This window comes from Dipodomys merriami, unplaced genomic scaffold, assembly GCF_024711535.1.
Source record: "Dipodomys merriami isolate MVZ:Mamm:240054 unplaced genomic scaffold, mDipMer1.0.p SCAF_133, whole genome shotgun sequence".
NCBI classification, from domain to species: domain Eukaryota; kingdom Metazoa; phylum Chordata; class Mammalia; order Rodentia; family Heteromyidae; genus Dipodomys; species Dipodomys merriami.
The window spans coordinates 2,415,947-2,429,660 of record NW_027202638.1 but is presented as its reverse complement, the minus strand read 5'-3'; the positions used below and the strand labels follow the sequence as shown (position 1 = coordinate 2,429,660).

The window sequence follows — 13,714 nt, the reverse complement described above, 5'->3', positions numbered from 1 at the left end:
TAGTGATGAGATTTGAGGATTCTGGTTTTGGTAAAGGGACAAAAGGAAGAACTGTAACTGGCTGTTATAGCTGAAAACAAAATGAAAATAGGTTCTCCCCTAGAAACTTCACAAAGAATCCAACCTTTCAAACATTTCAGCCTAGTGAGACAGAAGTTGGAGATGCTAGGCTTTCACAGACATATAAGATAATTATTAATTTGCATTGTTTTAAGCTATTAAAATTGTATAGCAGAAATAGAAAATGAATACACTTATTCACCAAGTGTTTTATTCTTTATTCTTCTTTGTTTCACATGTAAATTTATGCTTGTTCAAGTTGGTCCTGTTCATTTTCTCCTTTTCCTGAATACAGTGCACCTCAGTTCTGTTAACCTCGGTAGCTCACTTTCTATAGAGAAGGCCAATCTTCTTTGACCCCAGTAGAGTCTGGGAGAACAAATGAAGCATCTAACTATCCAATTCCTAGGAATATAAATTAGCTCACAGAGAATACTGTACTATACCCTAAGTCCAGGGTCACCTACATGAAGGGATGGTATCAACACAGGGGAAACAACAGATTTATTTACATTTGTTCAGGTTACACCAACAGAATGGAGATCAACAGGTTGGCCTAAGATGCTCTTGAACACAAAAGAACTTTATGTATATCCCTTTTATTTGCAAATGCAAGGCTTTGCTCATTTGATCCCACTCATTGTCTTCTACTTAAACTATACTCAAAACCTCACAAGATAATCTTATAAAGATAGCTTTACTTTTTCTTGGTTGCTTTGTATGTCCCTCCCCCACAGTATAACCCCTGCTTTCACTGTATTTGATGTCAGTATAATTTGTGGAGGGGAAGGGAAAAAACAAGTCATTTAAATAAGGATACAAGTGGATCCGTTGCAACAATGAGAAGTACAAGTTGTCATGTCAAAAACGAACTTTACAACTTTGGTGGGGGGGAGGATTGAGTGGGGGGGCGGGGGGAGCCTGGGAAGGGATGGGAAGGGTAAACAAAGGAGGAGGCTACTATGCTTGATAAGAAATGTATTCACTATCTTGCCCATGTAATTGTAACCCCTCTGTACAGTATTTTCACAATAAAAAAAATTTTAAAAAGATAGCTTTACTTGTTCCATTTGTGCACAGATTTTTTTTATGACTTTAACACATGGAGGAAGCTTAAGTGGGGAAATCTAATGGACTCATCTTTACTCAACTCCAGTTAACTAGTTGTACTTTTCCTTCATTCATTTAATAACAAAGATATAAAAAGTCCTACACTTCTCACTTACCTAAGTCCTCATATATCCAATTAAATGCATTTATTGGGTTCATTCTATTTCTATGAACCATATAGAATATTGTCAAATGTGACTACCCATATAATTAGATTCTGTAACTCTTTTAAACAAATGTATTTTATGTATTCATAGTATCTATTAATTAACCTAATACATCTCCTTAAACTCTCAATTGACTTATTGCTCAACCAAATTATTCACCATATATTTATTGAAATATTGGCTAGATCTACTTGAAAATTAATTCTTCTGTCATACCTCCTCACTTTAGAGGAAAATATTTCAGAGACCTTGTTAGAGCTGTTTTTCCACTGTTTTAAGAAGTATATTCTTTAATAATAACAACACAAAATAAAAGAAAATAAAACAAGTTCCTCTCTCTTAAGAAAAAAAAGTGCTTTGGGAAAAAATGTGTTTTGAGCTCTAGGTAGAACTGCCAGAGAGCTACATTGCAAAGCGTCTGCTAACAACTTGCAAAAAGTTGGACTCCTGTCCAAGAGGAGTCAGCTACAAATTCATTTTCATGAGGTAGAGAAAAAATGGTGCTCCCAGTCTAGCTGTCTTGCTTTCTCTGCATCTCCTCTCCTAAGATACTGTTACCAGGAGACAAGAACCAATTCCTTCATTCCTTATTACTCTTACCTTTTCTGAAAAATCCTCACAATGAGGGAAGGGCAACATCTTTAATAATTTCATCATGCAATAGAAAGATGTATTCTTTCTCTTTCATATTCACCTATTCTGCTGTCCTTTCATAAGGATAGCTTGACTAGAAAAGTGGAAGAAGCCAAATAGTGGATAGCCTAGGGCTATTCAAAAGTACTGTCAAGAAAACATATAGATAACATATTCATAGAATGTCAGAATTAGAAGAAAAAATAGGACTCTGGACCCAACAGGATATAAATGGAGACCCAGAAGATTCTCTCAAAAATCACATCTTTGTGTCAGGGTTTGGGTTAAAACCCTGTCTACAGATTCCAGACACAATTTCTACTAACTCCTCTTCCATAACGTGATTTCCACTGGCAAACCAAGCACTCTACAAAGTCAGCCACTCTACAAAGTCAGATGAAGTAAAATAACACATCATGCTAAATACAAGTAAACTCATTTGGATTTGAAGGGAACGTGAATTATTTTTGTAGTATCTTAAATTTTTATTTTGTGAATCTAATTGGGCTAGCCATTTACTTAACTTAAGTGGCAGTACCAACATTTATTTTCTTACTGCAAAACTGACAGTCTCACATATGCTGGTACAGGAATTGTAAGTGATTTATGCTTGGTCATTGAGCTTCTCACCACAAATCACATCAGCCCTGAGGAAAACAGACAGACCCATATCTTCCTCTGAGTCAGTGCTCATTTCCAGGGGACCAGACCTCTTACCTGGCATCACAGACAGATAAGGTATGTTCCGGAATTTTAGGAGTCAAGAAAATAAAATTAATTCAGACCAAATAATCTTACTAGTTCTTTGCTTGAACAATGAAGACAGTAACACCCATCTTATTAAACTGCTGAGAACATGAAAGCTAACATATACGTTGTGCTTAGGACACAGATGGAACTTGATTGAAGTTTTAATATGCATATTTTCCCTTATTTTATTTCAATATTTTATGTAACTTTCATGCTTATTGCACATACAATATCCTCCATATAATTTTATATCTATGTCATTAAAAAACAAAGATATCCTTTCTGATATCTATGTAAAGATTTACCTCTTCTCCCAGATGCCCCTCAGTAGATGAATAGATCAAGAAAATATGAGATATATACACACACACCACACACACACACACACACACACACACACACACACACACACACACACACACACACACACACACACACACACATAATGGAATTCTATGCCTCCATCAAAAAGAATGATACCGCCCCATTTGTTAGGAAATGGAAAGACTTGGAAAAAATTATATTAAATGAAGTAACCCAGACCCAAAGAAACATAGGTCCCATGGTTTCCCTTATTTGCAATAACTAGTATATGTCTAGGACAAGCAGAAAAGGTCAAAAACTATATACATATGACCATTTAAGATGATGCTAAGTGAAATGAACCCCAAGATAGGTACATAAGAGGTTTTATCTTTGTCGCTGTTGTTTTTAATGTACTTATAATGTACTATGTGATTGGTTTTTGTTTCTTTTCTATATTCTTTAACCCCTGTTTCACTTATTTGATTCCAGTGCCCTGCATCTTGTATATACATTTTTCTAATTTGGGGAGGGCAAGGGAAATAACAAAATGCTGAAATAAGGATACAGGTTGACCCATTGTAACAATGAGATGTACAAGACACTATGCTGAAGACAAACTTCAAAATTTCGGGGGGCAGGGAGGAGTTGGGGAGGTGGGGAGGGAAGGGATGGTAGGGGAAAAACAAAGGAGGGGTAACAATGCTCAATAGGAAATGTACTCACTACCTTATTCATGTAACTGTAACCCCTCTGTACAGTATCTTTACAATAAAAAATATATTTAAAAAAGATTTACCTCTTCTAAAAGCTTCATCAAAATTCATACTGGGGTCCACTTGTAGCTAACTCTCTTTTTTTCTATTTTTTTCTATATATATGAAAAGGGTTTTTTTTGTTTGTTTGTTTGTTTTGGTCATTCGTGGGGCTTGAACTCTGGGTCTGGGCCCTGTCCGTCAGCTCTTCAGATCAAGGCTAACACTCTACCACTTAAGCCACAGCACCACTTCCAGTTTTCTGAGTGGTTTATTGAAGATAGGAGTCTCACGACCTTTCCTACCCGGGCTGGCTTTGAACTGTGATTCTCAGATCTCAGCCTCCTGAGTAGCTAGGATTACAGGTGTGAACCACCAGCACCCGGCTGAAAAGGTTTTATTCTTTAAAAATGTACTATGTGATATGTTCATAGACATGTGCATTGTGAAATTATGTTCATAGACTTGTACATTGTGAAATTATTACCACAATTAATACAATAAACAACTTTTTCCCTCCTAATTACCTCTGTATATTGTATTTATATGTGTTTGTGTATGCACGGCAAGAACATTTGAAATCTACTGTCTTGGAAAAGTTCAAGAATATATTTTATCTTTAGTCAGTGCTATACATTAGGTCTCCAGATTGACCAATATCTCTCCTTTCCACACAATCTCTACCTCCTAATAACCATCTTCTACTCTTTATTACTATAAGCTCTTTTTTCAAGATTACACATATAAGTGTAGTCATGCTATGTTTATCTTACTGTGTCTAACTTATTTCCCTTACTATAATCTCCAAAAGTATATAGTATTTTTCCTTATCAATAAGAGCATTATGTGTCAACAATAAGCAAGTTGCAAGTGGCAGGATTTCCTTCTTTTCAAGGCTGAATAATACCCCATCATATATACACATATACCACATATTCTTTCCCTACTCATCTCTCAATGGACACTCAGGTGGTTCCATCTGTTGGCTTTTATGAATCTTGCTGTCACTTAACAGCTATCTATCTATATTCTCCCTCCCCCAGTAAGAGTTTTACTGCTCTCTAAAGTTGTCTTAGGAGAATTATCAGAAGTAAAAGTTCTCCTTTTGGAGTTCTTCAGTAAATTCAGTGGTCGAAAGTTTTATTTCTGCCCTTCTTTAAACAGTACTATCAATTTTCAGTAGAGACACTCCAGTGAAGTTTGTAGCTCCAACTGTCTACCATGCTAAAGAATGGGTTTCTATTGTCAATTCAATTGCCACTGACACTGCAATTAGTATTGTGATTCTGTTGTTGAGTTGATGTTATACATAAATTGAACAGAAAGCATTATGTTTGACTTGAGCTCCGAGCTTTGAAAGTGCATGTTTTTTCTTTTGGATTGTCACTTGTTTACTTCATTACTTTCTTGCTCAATAAAAAGAGTTAGCCTTTAGGGATAAACCTTCTAACCATGTGGAAATTCAGATAAGAACTTTCTACAAAACTTCATTAGTGTTTTAAATAGATATTACAGATAGAATTCATTGGAGGGTTGTAAAAGTTTTTTCTCAAACTAGATTATTTCACAACCAATCCTGATTTCCAGATTTAGAAATTAGGAAAAGTGACAGTGACATGAAGGGCTGTTATCAGATCATCATTTTCCTTAACTGCTCTCCACAGATCTGGACCATGCTCTGTTTAGTGTTAAAAGTCAGAGAAGTTCCCCCTGATGAGCAGAATCTAAGAGCACTGGAAGATCTCAAGTATTTGGGGATCATGGGATAAATCAAGAATGGTTTCAAAGGAAAATAGTTTTACATTTCCCCGGGAGAGTCTAGTCTTTAGAATAAACCCTAGGGGTAACTCTTCCCTAATTTCTTCCTGGAAACTTCTAACAGGACACCCAACCTGTGTTAAATAAAACACGCTTAATAGTTTTGCACTCCTAGTTTGGAAAGCCAGTATTATACAGCTGTAACTTGGTCAGGATTTTCTCTAAGAGACCAACTAGTGAATTTGCTAGAATTAATTAATTTCCATTTAAGACTAACGGAGCACTTACTGGTGCGCCCAGCGTCGTGCTATTTACCAAAGAAAATACTTTTCCTTTAACCTTTTCCCAGCACATCCAGTAACTTCCTACAAATTTAGGAGGGATTGAGGGATAATGCCTGTTTGCTTTTCCCTTTCCCCAAGATGACTATAGAATAAGGTTTGAAATTGCTGGAGGCTACACTAGCGCCCTCTGGGTATAGACTGTTTAGACACCCATAGCAGACTCTAGTGATTTGTAGCTATGGAAGATTTCACTGAGAGGCACTCTGCGTTACAGACTGCAGCTAGGAGCAGAGTTTCGGACCACTGGTGCCATGAAATTTCTAAACTACAGTGTCGTCACCAATACATGAATAAAAGCCACAGGTTCTGTCTTTGGGCAAACGCACATCAAAGACACATATGCTTGCAAACGATTTAGAAAGTCCGTACATTAGATTTCTCTGGAATTAAAAGAAAAAAATATGGAAGTGGTGCTGTGGCTCAAGTGGTTGAGCGCTAGCCTTGAGCTGAAGAGCTGAGGGACAGCGCCTAGGCCCAGAGTTCAGGCCCCATGACCGACAAAAAAAAAAGAAAAAAAAAATATTTCCTGAGAATTACTGGCACCTGAACGCAAATGGCTTTTACCACAATCCCAAATGGCCATGGCCACCGTGCGCCACATAGTGGCTGTAACTTGTCCTTCCCAACTCCTTTTGGAAACTCCACGGGAGCTCAGAACTTAATTTCTGGAAGAAAGAAAAACAACAGGGGGGTGGGGAGAGCCCAGAAGCCCCCAGAGTCAGTCGCAAAAGTCGCGCCCAGGCTTTAACAGGCAGTTAGGAGATAAACAGAGGAGGGGAGGGAGCGGAGCGAAGGAGACAGATCGGTGCGGCTCAGCCCAGTTCGGAGCAAGCACAGCTAGCATTTCCCAGCTCTGAATCTGAGGACTTGTTGTGGTCCTACCCCTACAGTTCTTACTACCTGGGGTCTTTTGAGGCCTTCCGGCCTACTGACCCTGTGGAAAGAGATCTGAGACACCCGGCCCCAGCCTTAAGTTGTTATTGCCTTCTGCCACCCCGCAGAAGGGAATCTTAGAAGTTAGGCAGGTCCGCTGACGCCTTGCGCATGAAAGCTGTGGACCCTCGAAGAAGAAGAGATGTGTTGTGAGGCAGGAGTACCCTAGGAAATGCTGGAAAACGTGAAGCCAGGATCCTCGTATCCATCCACAGCCCCTAGATGATGCTACTGCTGTACTTAACAGCCCTAACAGCATGCAAAAAGGCTGCAGTGGATTGAGCCCTGTGAGCTCTGATTAGGGAATTCCGGAAAAGTGGAGCTTCTTTTGCGCACCCAACAAACGCTTTCGTCTAAACCTCAGCCATTCTAGGTGCACGGGGGCGTGAAAGCTCTGGGAGAGGGCAGGTTTGAGAGGGATTCAGATCAAGCATAATCGGGTGCGATGGAGTGCCCCTATTTGTTTTGAGAGTGTGAGTGGACACAGATGAGCTTTGGGAGGATACTTGGAATGTGCCTGCAGGAGAGAAGAAGGCAGGCTTGGAACACATTTGAGAGTGATCCTCTAAGAATACCCCTTGTGCGCCAAGGTCCGAGTGACCGAGCTCGTTGGCGTGTGTACTGAGGGTGAGTGTGAGTTGGCCAAGCACACAGCACTGTCAAGCCTATCTGCTCTCTAGTCTAAGACCTAAGTGGGGCCGAGAGGTGGAGAGGGGCCGGGCCGGAATAAATACCACTTAAACATCTTCGCAAACAGCAGCTGAAGCACAGGGGCAGCTGTGTAAATGGTTCAAGCAGGTGGAGTGGAAGGTGATGGATGTGGGACCGGAGGAGGAAGAGTTAGAAGTTTGGATGGAGGTTTTGGAAGCATCTGTTGCTTGCTTCTCGGCCCGCTGGGCTGTGGACCCCTTCCTCGTGCATGCAATGGGTCTGAAGAGAACCCTGGGACCCTTCAAAGCCATAGGAGGCAGTCTAGCTCAATAGGGATTGGAAAAGCATCAGTAGAAATCTTCAGGACTTCCCTGCTGGGAAACAGATATCTGCCTTCCAAAAGCTGGGCTTTCTTGTAACATTTCCTCAAGATGGGACTAATGTACCCATTTTAAAGATGGGTTCATTAAGAATCCTTAAAGTGATTTGCCTGTGACCGCACACCCTGGAATGACGCCGCCACACTAAAACTCTGTTCTAACAAAGTTCTTGTTTCCATCTGCATTTCTTGTTTCCCACCAGCTTCTCCCTTCAGTGCAATGTTACCACGGAATACGCGTCCAAAGAATCCATCCTTCGGCTTGCTAACATTCTAAGCCTAGCTTGGGCAGGCATCTGGACCCCGCCCTCCAAGATCGTGCAGCTGGGGTTGGGAGTGAGCAGGAAAGTTCAAAGCCAATGAATGAATGAAGTGGTGAGATCTGTTTTAACGTCAAACCGCCCTCAAATTCCCGCTTATTTTAAGGGCTTTTCTCGTATTTCCCCACCCCGACTATCACTTTTATTAATGACCTCAATGCAAACACACAAGTGAAGCGGTCCTGATGGACATTTCAGGTTCCGGAAGCATGGGGGTGACGCAATGTGGATGGGGCACAAGACCACTCCGCCCATTGGTTGCCCAGCTGCGCTTGAGGACCCCTCCCGACCCAGGGCGGCGGGAATAAGAGCAGCTGTTTGCGCTGGGCGGCAGGAGTCACTGCCCAGCGAGTCCCCTCCGCAAGTGCCACCAGGCTCTAGCTGGACTGGACGCCTTCTATCAGACAGGTAAGCCCCAAGATTCTCCTGCTCAGGTGTGTGTGTGCTCTCTCTTCTTGCCCCTTCCCATCCCATCAGTCTATCTCTTAGTTTATATTCCTACCACTTCTCTGTCCACTTCTATTTCAGTCTCTTTGCCAGTCTGTTAGTTCGCGATTCATTCGACACTCCTGCTCCAGTTAGATTCGGACGGGTATCTATCAGAGAACTCCTTGCTGCGCTCTTCCCACGTGGCTGCAGGCTCCTTTCTCCTGCTGCCGCATGCTTAAGCCAAGATTCAGTCCCTGAGCGTTCAGAACGCAGCAGCAGCATGCAAGAGTGAGCTTTCTGCAGATGAAATATTCCAGGAGTCAGGACTAGTACCTCGCATTCCCTGGAAACTTGGTTCAGAGCCTGGGCTAGCATGAGGGTGTGGCAAAAACTAGCTGCTGAACGACTGGCAATCCTAAACTGCTAGCCTCGCTCCTGGCTTTGGGAGTTACTAAGGGAAGTGTCTTGGGTCCAAATTTGAGACTTCCTTAAACTTAGTTCTTGCAAACAACTGAATGGCTAGAGAGCGGAGCAGCTGAACTCAATTTCTCAGGGCTTTTAACCGCTGGAGATATTCCCTCGCCATCTCCTCTCCCTCCCCATCCTCATGCACAAAGAAGTCAGCTAGCTCTGGGTCTCCTTACCTGAGTAGTAGTTGGGACAGGGTCTACAAGCCAAGGTGATGGTGCTTTCCGGTAATTTCAACCACTCAGAAGTGGAGGCAAGAGGCACTCTCCCAGTCGTAGAGAACTTAGCATTCCAGAGATTCTGAATTCAGTCCCCAAAACTGGATGCAGAAGGAGGGACTCCATCAACAGGTTAATGTGCATGTGCTGCTCATAGATGAGTTCTTCCGACTGAGAACTCACCACCAATCTGTTCTGCCAAAATCACTCCTCCAGCTTGCCAAACCATGTGTGTTATAAGCCCACTGGACTTTCCCATTGGTCTACTTTGCTGATAAAGAAACAAAGAGGAAGAGTAATGTAGTAACTAGCAGAAGCCACATAACCAAGTACTTAGAAGCAAGCAGAAGCAAACAGAGAACTGCTGCAGATGACATCATTCTTCCTTTGCAGGGAGGCATTATGGGCTTCCAGAAGTTCTCTCTCTTCCTAGCTCTCAGCATCTTGGTCCTGTACCAGGTTGGCAGCCTCCATGCAGTGCCATTCAGGTAAGACAGACTAAAGATCTCCATACAATCCCCTGACTCTTCATTGTGGTGTTCTGAATGTTCAAAAAAATGGCATCTCTCTTAAGGGAAATATTTGTTTATTATGGATTTATTGGCATAAAGATGGGGGGCGCACAATTTATAAATAGTAATAAGATGTACAATGCTCTTGTTATATTTCATATTGACTATTAACTCTCACAAAATTCTTTCATTGTTTTCTGATTTTTATATTGGTAACCAATCTATGTATCCAATTAAGCCATGTTCTGAGAAATAAACCTCATCTTAACCTGTGTATTAGTTCAGTGAGAAATTTGTTGCTATTGAAACTGATTTGTAACATGTTGATCTTTTTCTCACCTATGTCCAAATTTTACTTATGAAATTTAATCCTTTTCAGATTCAATACTAATTTTAAGCTTTATCATTTGATTTTTAATAATGGCTGTGCTTAACACTTAACTTGCAAAATTCCTGAAAATTAACCATCAGCATTCATAAGACTATAAGAACTGGCTTCAGTATACCACTGCTTGGAGACCATGCCAATGAAGTGAAGACACTAGCTCCTAGTGAAGACTCTGGCCTCAAGCCCTGCAGCTATATCCCCAGGGAAAGAAGCAGGGAGCAAGAAGCTTGGCTGCTTATTCTGGGGAGGAAGCAGGCAGTGGCTCAGAGCCTGCTTTGGGTCTACCTCCCCTCTGCAGATCTACCTTGGAGAGCAGCCCAGATCTGGCCACCCTCAGTGAGGAAGAGCTGCGCCTTCTGCTGGCTGAACTAGTGCAGGACTATGTGCAGATGAAGGCCAGGGAGTTGGAGCTTGAGCAGACTCAGGAAGCCGAGGACTCCAGGTAAGGCTCCCTACCCAGTCCAGCATACATCCCCACACACACAGGTGCACACACACACACACACACACACACACACACACACACACACACACACACACACACACACACACACACACACACACACACAGAAGGGAAGGGAGGATGGCAAGAGGTAAAGGAGAACATACATGGTCAGAAGTCCAGAAGGCAATGTTAACAGAACCTAGGTCAAGCTGTTCTCGAGCTCCATAGAAGACAGAGGTCACCTGGAGTGACTGGGTAGATCACATTTAGAAGATCCATTTCCAAAAGTAGTTAGAGAAGGTGTGGAATTGCTTACAGTGGGAACTGGTTCATCAATACTGGGGAAACCTCCCAGCACAGCATGGATTAAAACTAGTAAGAGTAAAACTGAAACCTGGGGATAGACCTTTGGTATATCTGGGGAGAATGTTTTATTTGGCTCTCCCACATTAATCTGCATATAATGTTCTTTCATACCAACAAGGAGTCCTTGTTATACATTTGCAAAGTGAAGGGAAGGCCATTCAGGGGGTATGGGCAGGTAGAGGAGTGACTGAGGTAGGTCCGAGACTCCAGAGAGATGTGCATGTTTTCAATGGATCCGGTAGAGCACCCTTCTCCAGCCCTACCTTCCTGTGTTCCTTGAGCCTGGAAAGAGACCAGCCCTGGCCTGGTCCTAGCACTGCCTGGGCAGAGGCATGTGGGGACCCGCATCTACCCTGAGAATGACCCTGTAAAGCATGAAGGACTGAACAGCAGAATGTCAGAAAATATCACCCTTTCCCAACTGCAGCCCTTCCTCACCCTACCCTAACTGACCCCATCCCTGAGTCCTCCCAATGAAGGAAGTATGAGTTGCCTTCCTGCCTGTGCCACCTGCCCTAGCTTGAAGTCCTCATGCTTACCCTTATACTGACTACGTACAGAGGCAGCCCCTACGGCATGTTTTTTTCTGGCATGTTTTTTTCTTTGCAGCCTGGACAGCTCCAGATCTAAGCGGTGTGGGAATCTGAGTACCTGCATGCTGGGCTCGTACACCCAAGACCTCAACAAATTTCACACATTCCCCCAAACCGCAATTGGGGTTGGAGCACCTGGCAAGAAAAGGAATGTGGCCAGAAACTTGGAGACAAAATATCACCCTTATGTTGGCATGCCCCAGTATACCAACTAAGCTTCCCCTTTCCTTTCTAATTTCCTTTCTTGCTTCCTTCCTATAACTTGATGCATGTGGCTTTTCTCTGATTGCTCTTTGGGCTGTTATTGGTGGCTCTCCTGTGGCAGAGGATGTCTGGAACCTCAGATGGGTAAAAAGAAATGACTCAGAGGCCCAGAGAGAACCATTTGGGAACATATCAGAGAGCAAGGTACTCCTCTGAGGCTTCTGAAGATTTCAGAGCAGAACTTCTCAATCCTGCTTCTCAATTGTGCTGGTTGGTTGGGAATAAAACTATTTTTTCTAAAAAGATCTGAGCTGTGGTGGTGGTTTCTCTGACCCACATCTCAGACTTCATGGTGTTTAAGAACTGTGCTTAGAAATAGCCTTAGGCCTGGGGTAGCTGGATACAAGGTATGATGGTTATCCTACTGACACAGCTCAAGCAACAAGAACAGGTGTTAAAGAGAAGGTAGGTAAGCACTTCTGGAATTCTGCTCTTTTTTCAGGTAAGATCCAGGGATTTTCATTTTCTTAAGAAGGGGTACTTGTACCTGTGACTAGGATATAGATTCCATAGTTCTTGCAAAGTCTCAATGTGGCACCATAATTCCCCCTAGGCTCATAAGCCTTTGCTGATTTTTAACCTGTGTCATGGCTACCTTCTAGGTTCCCCCATGGAGACCAATCACACCATTTTCCCTAATAGCCCTGTGATTTTTCATCTCTGATAACTGATTAGGAGAAACACTTAAGGTTAATTAGTGTTTCTCAGCACAGCAATATTACCATGATGATCTCAAGGGACAAGCTCCACCCAAGTCATCACCATCGGACCTCTTCCTTCTCCATTCTGATAATCAGTATCGCTGCCCAGAAGAGAGCCTGTAACACTGCCACCTGTGTGACCCAACGACTGGCAGGCTTGCTGAGCAGATCAGGGGGTGTTGTGAAGGATGACTTCGTGCCCACCAATGTGGATTCCAATGCCTTTGGCCGCCGCCGCCGCAGGAACCTTCAAGCCTGAGCAGCCAATGACTCCAGGAAGAAGGTGACTGCCTTGTACTGTTGGGTGGGAAGATAGATAACCACACATAGTCCATGCTTTGAGCCTCTGAGGACCCATTATAGTTGAGAATATCTACACAGAAAGGTATCTCCACTAATGTCTGAAGGAAAAACACTGAGACTTTATCTTCTCTGTTTTTCTACTCTTTCTTCTACCACTAAGATGATCAGCCCAGAAAATGTAGACACTGCTAATTTGCCATTTTAATTATGATGGTTCTAGCATTTTGACTTAAAAGGCAATGACATTATCCTTTAAGAGTATAAACTGTAATGTTTTAAACTTTTGAATTAAAAGTAGGATCTTGTGCTCAACTGTGTTTGCCCTCTACTAGCTATAAGACCACATGTGGGCCAGTCACTTAACTCACAGTGGGCTTCAGTTTCTCCCTTTAAAAATCAAGGGTTTCAAAAGTATCTAGGTACTAGCATTAATATAAAGAGTAAATGAGATAATAGATTCAAAATACTGTCAATTAAAATAACTAAACTATGTTTCTTTTTAGGTCATAAGGAAGCTAAACTCTACTTCTTTAAATGTGTAATGAAAATCACTATAGGAAAGGCTCCAAGGAAGACACATATTTGCATCCTTCTTGCTATTGAAAACTTTCTCCTTTGTTGAAAGGAACTGAAGCTAAGTACAGAATATGCTCATTGCAGTTACCTGTTGTGCATCATTTTTATATTTGATTCTGTATCCAATAAACATGACAGCATGTCTCCTTGGCTTATCTGATAGCATATCTGGTCCCCATCAACCATCCTGTTGATGTTGACAGCACTGTTAAACTTCCAGGGGACATGAAATCACTGCCTCTTGGGCATCTGGGGACACAGGACAAGGCTGTGACTTAACAGAACTAT

The 13,714-nt window shown here is 42.1% G+C and overlaps 1 protein-coding gene across 2 annotated transcripts; it reads left to right on the top strand.

Moving 5' to 3' along the window:
• Positions 1–8,505: 8,505 nt before the first annotated feature.
• On the top strand, positions 8,506–13,420 carry LOC138825039 (calcitonin gene-related peptide 2-like). Of its 2 annotated transcripts, XM_070019391.1 has the most exons (5): positions 8,506–8,571; positions 9,672–9,766; positions 10,477–10,620; positions 12,644–12,830; positions 13,354–13,420. In XM_070019391.1, exons 2-4 carry the CDS (start codon positions 9,681–9,683, stop codon positions 12,804–12,806), a joined length of 393 nt encoding a protein of 130 aa, XP_069875492.1. In that variant the 5' UTR covers positions 8,506–8,571; positions 9,672–9,680; the 3' UTR covers positions 12,807–12,830; positions 13,354–13,420. The 2 variants fall into 2 exon arrangements, with proteins under 2 accessions (XP_069875492.1, XP_069875491.1); XM_070019390.1 differs by lacking the exons at positions 12,644–12,830; positions 13,354–13,420 and adding an exon at positions 11,599–12,012.
• The last annotated feature ends 294 nt before the right edge of the window (positions 13,421–13,714 follow it).